Source organism: Nicotiana sylvestris, chromosome 7, assembly GCF_000393655.2.
Source record: "Nicotiana sylvestris chromosome 7, ASM39365v2, whole genome shotgun sequence".
In the NCBI taxonomy this organism is placed as follows: domain Eukaryota; kingdom Viridiplantae; phylum Streptophyta; class Magnoliopsida; order Solanales; family Solanaceae; genus Nicotiana; species Nicotiana sylvestris.
Genome location: NC_091063.1, coordinates 125,967,085 through 125,976,563, shown reverse-complemented (window position 1 = coordinate 125,976,563; position 9,479 = coordinate 125,967,085). Strand labels below are relative to the sequence as shown.

The 9,479-nt window shown below is 45.0% G+C and overlaps 1 protein-coding gene across 1 annotated transcript; it reads left to right on the top strand.

Annotated features, from left to right (window-relative positions):
- Positions 1-6,637: 6,637 nt before the first annotated feature.
- LOC138873742 (uncharacterized) lies at positions 6,638-7,027 on the top strand. The gene has a single exon (XM_070152219.1). It carries the CDS (start codon positions 6,638-6,640, stop codon positions 7,025-7,027), a length of 390 nt encoding a protein of 129 aa, XP_070008320.1.
- The last annotated feature ends 2,452 nt before the right edge of the window (positions 7,028-9,479 follow it).

Sequence of the window (9,479 nt, the reverse complement as noted above, 5' to 3'; positions counted from 1 at the left end):
TAAATTACTTTTTCCCCCTGATAATAGGTGAATTTAACTATATTCAGGCCCTAAATAACCGCCTTCTTGCATAGTTTTGATAATAAAAGTGATAACAAAATGCTCTTATTAGTGCTTTTCATGACTTGCAGGTTATATATGACTAGGGAAGGCTAGGGAGTACTTTTGGAGTCAAAAATTGAAGAAAGAGAGGCCATCCGTGAAATATCCCAAGTGAACCACGCAAAAATAGGCTGAAGAATCAGAGAAATGATTTTGCCGCGGTTCCATCGCGACCGCGGCAGAACCGCGGTGAAGGCTGCTCGTGGACAGAAGGAGATTTAGAGGAGTTGTTTGGCCGCGGTTCCACCGCGACCGCGGCAGAACCGCGGCAGGCGCGAGAAAGTATAGGGACTAAAGTGCAAAACACGGGATTTTTAGCCCAAAACCCTATTTTAAATATTAGACTTCGCCAAAAGGAGGCATGTATTGATTTTTAGAGTTTCTTAGGAAGAAAACCATTGTGAGAGATCACCCAAAACATCTTCCTTCTTTTCTTTGATTTTTATTGCTAGTTTATGATGAATCTTATCTTAGTTTGTTTACCCATAGTTATGAGTAGCTAAATCCTTTGTCTAAGGTTTTGATGGAACCTATTGGGGGATGAACTTCTTGTTTATGTGAATACAAATTGCTAGTTTCAATCTTTATTTGTTCAACTATGTTCTTGTTGTAGTTAATTGACAGGATCCTCAATTAGATGTGCCTATTTAGTGCGCATAACTCGGGAGAGAGTACATATTTAGGTTATTGTTGAACAACACTACTCCCAAAGTATAAGAGGGATCTATAACTGCGGGTTTAAAGGCGGGATTAGGGATAACGAAGCCTTGAGTGCAATCTGAAGTGAACTGTGTTAATTAAAGCTAGCTAGTGTATCTCGGGAAAGTGCATTGAGTATATTACTGTGATTACTCGGGAGAGATTTGCGGTAAGATGAGCGTTCATGATTGATAGAGGTGTGTTGGTAAATTTGTATGAAGCATAAATAGAAGGGATTCTATCATTAGGGGAAGTCATTACCTTAGCGTTTTCTCATTATTGTTTACAACCTTAGTATCCTTAATTTGCAGTTGTTTATTTACTTGCAATTTTAGTTATTAAAGACACCATCAACTGTGATTCAATGTTTGGGAAATTGGTTCTCAAGAGTTTAGCGGGTTTAAAGATAGTGATTGATAGGTTAACTCTCTGTGTATTCGACCCTGGGCGTAATACTCGGGTTATATTTGCAAAGTCCGCAGAGTCCTTTTTAGAGGGCATAGTTGGGCGTGATCAAATTTTGGCGCCGTTGCCGGGGAATTAACGGAATTATCAATTACCATCGATAGAAATACAAAAATTCTTAGGGAAGTCAGTTTACTTTACACCAAATATTTGATTGAAATTTTTGACGGTTGTTGACGGGGTTGCTCAGGTGTATGCTGAGAAACTCTACGAGGACTGGAGAACTACTTGAAGGACTCTCAGACCCCGAGAAAACATTCCGGATATTGAACCGTACCAACAAAAGACTTTAACAACCTCATCAAACACACAAACTCGAAATTGACATGGGTGACGCAGACGGAAATGTCAGAGATATGGCACCTCCTGTGCCTGAGGCTGCACTATATGACTGGGCACAACCCACAGCTGACAATCTGGCCACTGCCATTGTTGTGCCCGCGATACAAGCTGAATCTTTCCAGATCACGAACAACATGTTGCACTTGTTGCAAAACAAGGGACTATTCTCTAGGACACCAGCCGAAGATCCTCAGCAGCACTTGAAGAACTTCCTGTCGATTTGCAAAATTCAAAGGCAACCCAACGTAACTCCGGAAGCAATCAGGTTGCTATTATTTCCATTCTCGGTGACAGGAGCTGCTCAAGTCTGGCTAAACTCACTCCCCATAAACTCTATAGAAACTTGGGATGAGTTAGTCAAGCAATTTCACATCAAATTCCACCCGCCCAACAAAACAGCTCAACAAATTGATGAGATCGTGAGTTTTAAACAGAAACCAATGGAGACACTGCATAAGACATGGAGCCGGTTTAAAGGAATGTTGGTTATATGTCCACACCATGGTATTCCAGATCAGATGTTGGGACAACGGTTTTACATGGGACTGTCAGATAGCATGAAGAATATTGTAGATGCCTCAGCTGGTGGGGCATTTTGAGCGAAACTTGGAGAGAAGTTCAGAGTCTGCTTGACAAAATGGCTCAAAATTCGGGGTGGACGACGAGGAATGCACCCATCACTCTAGTGGTGCACTCAGTGCCTTTTGACCCATCAAATTCTATGGCTGAAAATGTGGCGACGCTCTTGACACAGATGAGCATACTCACCAAAAAAGTGGAGGAATCAGGGCAGAAACAGTAAGTGCACATTGTAGATACTACCAATGGGGGCTTGTGCACACCTTGCATCAGTCAGCCAATGGGTAATCCTTGGAATGAAGAACATGATCATCATCAGCAGCACCCTGAAGACATGAACTATGTGTCAAACTATGGAGGCCAGAGACAGGGCAATCAGAACTGGGGTCAGCAAACTCAGCAGCCATACAGGCCACCTTAGCCACTGTACAACGCTGGAAACATGGGAGGTATGAGACCCTCCAACAATATGGCACATTATCCAAGGTTACAGGGGTACAACAATCAATAGCAAGGGTATCCCCCACCTCAGCAACAGCAGGGTGGAAGGCGAAAAGAAGAGTTCACTAGACTTGAAGCAACGATGCAGCAGGTTATTGGATCCAATGCAAAAGTAAATGAAAGAGTAGATGCACATGACGCAACGATCAAAAATATTGAAATGCAATTGGGCCAAATTTCAATGTCTCTGAACATTCATCCTCAGGGGACGCTACCTGCATATACCCAAATCAATCCTAAAGATCAGGGCTCGAAGCAACTGATGGCGGTGAGTCTCCGTAATGGCAGGGATCTTGATGTAGAGCAGGAGAGAGCTCGTGACAATATACAAGCTGAGACACTCATTCAGGTACCCATTGAGCTAGATGATTCCACAAGGCTGACAGATGTGACAATCCAGCCTGCTCAGGAAGAAAAGAATACTTAGCATGAGACCAAGAAAGTTGCTGAAGCAGTTGAAGAGCCGGTAGTAGAGATAGTAGCTGAGAAAGAAAAGTCCCAAGTGATTGGGAAGAAAAGACCTCCTGCTCCATTTCCACAAAGGTTGGCCAAGCATTAAAAGGAGGAGCAGTACAAAAAGTTCTTTGAGATGCTCAAGCAAATTCAGGTTAATATTCCATTGATTGAAGCTTTAAAGGAGATGCCTGGATACGCAAAAATGATGAAAGACTTAATGTCCCGGAAATTTGACTTCCAAGACTTGGCCACGGTGACACTTACTCAGACGTGCAGTGCAGTGGTAACTAGACCTGTTGCTGAAAAGCTCTCTGATCCAGGGAGTTTTACTATTCCATGCACTATTGGAAACTTTGCTTTTGCGAAAGCACTCTGTGATTTAGGGGCCAGCATTAATCTTATACCCCTGGCCATTTACAAAAGGTAGGACATTTGGAGAGCTAGACCCACCTCTATGTTGTTGCAGCTGGCTGATAGGACTGTGAAGCGTCCATTCCTTGATGATGTACTTATTCAGGTGGGGAAATTTGTGTTCCCTACAGATTTTGTGATATTGGATTGCAAAGTGGATGAAGAAATTCCTATCATCTTAGGAAGACCATTCTTGACCACAGGGAGAGCTCTTATTGATTGTGAGACCGGGGAACTTAAGATAAGGCTCAATGACGAAGAGATTATATTCAATGTGCAGAAATCTATGAGGCGACCAAGTGAGTTCGCCAATTGCTCTCTTATTGATGCCGTGGATGTAATCGTACAGTCTGATGATGAAGTGTTGACGGTTGAGGATCCCCTCGCTGCATGTTTGACGAATTTGGAGGAAGTAAATGGTGAGGACTTGGCAGAATGGGTGTTGGCACTGGAAGGTAGAGGGTCTTGGGAAAGAAATCTAGAGTTTGAGCCCCTACACTTAGAAAAGAGGGAGACTCCTCCAGCTAAGCCATCCATTGAAGAACCACCAAAGCTGGAACTAAAGCCATTACCAGCCCACCTCAGGTATGAATTTCTGGGACCTGACTCCACTCTACCTGTTATTATCTCATCTGGTTTGTTAGATGTGTAGGTCCAACAGCTTCTACAGGTATTGAAGGAGTGCAAAACTGCCATTGGGTGGACCATGGCAGACATCAAGGGAATCAGCCCCGCTTACTGTATGCATAAGATTCTGCTAGAAGAGGGGCACAAACCTTCCAGGGAACATTAGAGGAGGCTGAACCCAAATATGAAGGAACTGGTGAAGAAGGAGGCGATAAAGTGGTTACATGCGGGAATTATTTTCCCAATCTCTGACAGTAGCTGGGCTAGCCCAGTTCAATGTGTGCCTAAGAAGGGTGGCATGACGGTTGTGAAGAATGACAACAATGAACTAATCTCAACGAGAACCGTCACAGGCTGGAGAATTTGCATGGATTATTGAAAGTTGAATCTAGCCACCCAGAAAGACCATTTCCCACTTCCCTTCATCGATCAGATGCTGAATAGATTGGCAGGGAGGTCACACTTTTGTTTTCTGGATGGGTACTCAGGGTACAATCAGATTTCCATTGCACCTGAGGACCGAGAGAAGACCTCCTTCACATGCCCTTATGGCATTTATGCCTTTAGGAGGATGCTTTTTGGCCTATGCAATGCACCCGCCACATTCCAACGGTGCATGATGGCCATATTCACTGACATTGTTGAGGATATAATGGAGGTGTTCATGGATGACTTCTCAGTGGTGGGAAGTTCATTTGATGAGTGCTTGGTGAATCTGATGCGTGTGCTGAAACAGTGCATCGAGACTAATCTGGTGCTGACCTGGGAGAAGTGTCATTTCATGGTACAAGAAGGCATAGTCTTGGGGCACCGGGTGTCAAGCAAGGGAATAGAAGTAGATCGAGCAAAGGTTGATGTAATAGCAAAGCTGCCTCCACCAACTTCGGTCAAAGCAATCAGAAGTTTTCTTGGACATGCCGGTTTCTACCGGTGATTCATAAAAGACTTCTCCAAAATCACCAAACCTCTCTGTAAGTTATTAGAGAAAGATCACCCGTTTGTATTTTCTGATGATTGCAGGGTAGCATTTGAGGAGTTGAAGCAGAGGCTGGTCACATCACCCATCATTGTTGCCCCCAACTGGGAGCAACCATTCGAACTAATGTATGATGCTAGTGACTACGCAGTGGGGGTAGTGCAGGGCCAGCGGAAGGACAAATTGATGCACCCAATCTACTATGCCATCAGAATGCTGAGTGGAGCCTAGTTGAACTATACGGTGACTGAAAAGGAGATGCTAGCTGTGGTTTTCGCATTCGACAAGTTCCGATCCTACCTGATAGGATCAAAGGTAATCGTCTACACTGACCATGCTGCTCTCAGGTACTTAATAGAAAAGAAAGACTCTAAGCCACGCCTGATTCGTTGGGTGTTGCTGCTGCAAGAGTTCGATCTTGAAAGACATGACCACAATGGCACTGAGAATTAAGTCGCTGATCACCTATCACGACTTGAGGGAGCTGAAAATACGATTAAAGTTGAGGAAATTCTGGAAACTTTTCCGGACGAGCAACTGCTCGCCACCACTCATCAGGAAGTGCCATGGTATGCAGACTTGGCCAATTACCTGGCCAGTGGTATAGTTCCTCACGACCTTTCATCGGTCCAGAGGAAATGATTTTTTCGTGAAAGCTGCTTGTACTATTGGGATGAGCCCTATCTCTTTCGAATATGCCTGGATAACATGATCCGGAGATGCGTCTCCGAGATAGAACAATCTTCTATTTTGCAGGCTTGTCATGCATCGACTTATGGTGGACACTTTGGAGGGATCAGGACAGCAGCAAAGGTGCTAGAAGCCGGATTTTTCTGGCCGACTGTGTTTAAAGATGCTCACTCATGGGTGAAGGGTTGTAATGAATGTCAGCGCACCGGGAACATTTCTCGGTGCCACGAGATGCCCATGAACCCAATTCAGGATATAGAAGTGTTTGACGTCTGGGGGATTGATTTCATGGGTCCCTTCGTCAGCTCCTATGGCAATAAGTACATCCTTGTTGTTGTAGACTATGTGTCCAAGTGGGTGGAAGTTGTAGCGTTGCCCACCAATGATGCGAAAGTGGTGGTGGGGTTTCTAAAGAAGAACATATTCACCCGCTTTGGGACACCACGTGCGATTATCAGCGACGGAGGCACTCACTTCTGCAATAGAGCCTTCGAGAAGTTGCTTATAAAATACGATGTGCACCACAAGGTGGCTACTCCATACCACCCGCAGACTAGTGGACAGGTTGAAGTATCCAACAGGGAAATCAAAAGTGTGTTAATGAAAACTGTGAACGCCACAAGAACTGATTGGGCAAAGAAGCTAGATGATGCACTCTAGGCCTACAGAACAGCTTTCAAGACACCAATTGGTATGTCACCAGACAAGTTAGTGTTTGGGAAGGCCTGTCACCTACCTGTAGAACTTGAGCATAAAGCGTGGTGGGCACTGAAACAACTAAACTTAGACATGGAAGTTGCGGGCACGTCAAGAGTCACAGAATTGCATGAGTTTGAGGAGTTCAGGTATCTTGATTTTGAGAGCACAAGGCTGTATAAAGAGAGAATGAAGAGGCTACACGATCAGAACATTGTTGAGCGAAATTTCAAACCTGGGGACATGGTATTGCTATACAACTCAAGACTGAGGTTGTTCCCAGGTAAGCTGAAGTCACGATGGTCTGGACCATATCGAGTAGTTGAAGTTTTCCAATCAGGAGCGGTTGATGTTGCCACTGAGAATGACTCTCGTACATTTAGAGTCAATGGTCAGAAATTGAAGTTGTATGTGGGTATGAGCGAGCCCAAGGAAGGGTCTGAACTGCAGTTGACTGAACCACGGAGGTCGAGCGAGCCTTAACTGCACTCATCTAGGTCGTGTCGCGACGTTAAATCAGGCGCTGCATGGGAGGCAACCCATGAAATTGTTGTAAGTGTAACTCTTCTTAAAAAAAAAGGCGTCAGAATCAGAGATGGGAACATACCGCGGTTCCACCGCGACCGCGGTCAAACCACGGTCCTGACCCTTCTCTGAACCCAGGGCATCGCGGTTGCACCGTGACCGCGGTAAAACCGCGGTCAAAACTTGGTCTACCGCGGTCCTACCGCGACCGCGGCAGAACCGCGGCAGACGCAGACGGGGTCCAGGTAAGTTTGTTTTAATTTTTTTTTCTTTTCCCCTTTACCCAAAATACCCCCCCCCCACCTACCATTAAACCCTCCCCCACCCGCCCAGAACCACCAAAACCCCCCACTCCTTTCTCTCTAACCTCTCTCTATCTTCTCTCTTCTCCTCTCATCTTCACAAAACTTCATTATCATCCTCCCCTACTTTCCACCTTCACCACCCACTTTCCCTCAACCAAACAAGTAAGTTTCTCTTTCTCTCTCTCTATTTCATCTTTTAACTTAGTGTAAATTTGGTCTAAACTTATTTAGTTAAACCCTAGGTAGGAATAGTGTAGATTTCCTTTCAATTTTTGCTTCTTCTCTTTTTTTTTTTTATTGTTGTATTTGCTTCTTGTGGATTTATTTGGTGCTAAAATGGTTGGGTCTTTCTTCTACTTCGATTGTGGGGGTTGTTTACATGCTTTGGAGGCCTAGAAATAATTTTTGCGGTGTAGTTTGGTGGTGGGACCTTTTTGGCTGGAAATTTGGGGCTTGTGGTGCTATTTTGAGGCATTTTGTGCCTACCCTAGGTTGTGGTGGTATTGTATTTGGTTAATGGTGGTGTTATTTTTTACGTGACTCACTTGGGGGAGTAAGTGTGGGGTGTTGTATGCTTGTGGAGCCATTGTGGAGATTGTAACTTTGAACACATCACGAGTCATATGGCTTGTAAGAAGCAAAAGAGATCGACAGGCACATCCCAACAGCCTACTTATGATGATTCTAGTTTCGAATCCGAAGTGGTAGAGGACAACTTTCATGCCAAGGCCTCAAAGAGATTCATCCCTGAAATACCGATTGACAGGGCAGCCCTCCGTGAAGAAAAGGAGGAGATGTATGAGGAAATCCGGCGGAGGGAAATGGAGTTCTTATTTGATGAACCTGAAACGGTGAACAGGATGCTTGTACGGGAGTTCTACGCGAACTTCCCAGCTCATATGCTGCGGGAGGTGACTGTGCGAGGCACATGGGTAGATGCCTCAGTTAAAACTATTCGACAGGTATTGCGGCTGCCCCAATTTACTGGTGATGTCGACTATTACCAGGAAGCCCCAGGTGTCACTTGGGATACTATGACTGATGTACTCTGCGCAGGGGGGCAACCAATCTGGATACGTGACCACATTACCCTGAACTCCAATTCGTTCACCCATTTGGCTAAGTATTGGCTCACTGTCATTTGCAGCCGGTTCTTGCCCTCAGGCAATACGACTGATGTGAACTTCCAAAGAGCCCTTTTGACGTGGTGCTTCATCACAAAGAAAGATTTTGATACGGCAAGGCTTATTGGTGACGAAATGATCATACGGTCCCCGCTGAGGTCAAAAGGATTCTACTTTCCCTCCCTGGTGACTACATTGTGCCTGCGGAAGAATGTCCCCACAAATCCTGCTGATGGAGAGTTGCCCCCTAAAGCAGCCTTCAAAGCTTCGAGCATCAGAGTGGGCAGGGGTGCACGCACCACTATTGAGATCGATGATGAGGATGATGACCCAGTTCCCATGGCACCATCCAGGAGATCCTATGACAGTGTCGGACCCTCTCAGCACCCCCATGTTGGGGCTGGCTTATCCAAATCACAGTCCACCCATCCTATGTTGCGTTTTATGGAGGAAGAGGTCGCCGATCTTCGCACCTCGATGGAGGGCCTATACACGCGTATGGATGTCATGTCTCAGCGGCAGGCCAGGTTTGAGAGCCAGTTCATGTCCTGGTTCCGTGCTTTAGGGAGAGCTTGCCATGTGGACCCCAGCATAGTCTCCGACTCTGATTGAGTCTCAAGGAAGTCTTCTTACCCTTCTGCTCTTTACCTTCTTGATATGACATGGGGACATGCCATGACTTTAAGTGTGGGGTGGGAGACTTGCTTTAGTAATATGTGTACATAGACATTATGTGTGTTGTAGCATGAAATTGATGTTGTTGTATACAATTGACTGTACTTATATGAGGAGTCTGACTTGGCCCAACGACGGACACTTGTCGACGGGTCTCTTGAGGGTCCAAATTGGATATATAAAAAATTAAAAAATTAAAAAAAAAGGTAGAGGACTCTTCCTGAGGACGGACCACTTGGAAAAGTACTCTTGAGGGAAGTAGTCCATGAAGATTTTTTTTTCTTTTTATTTATTTATTTTTTCCTT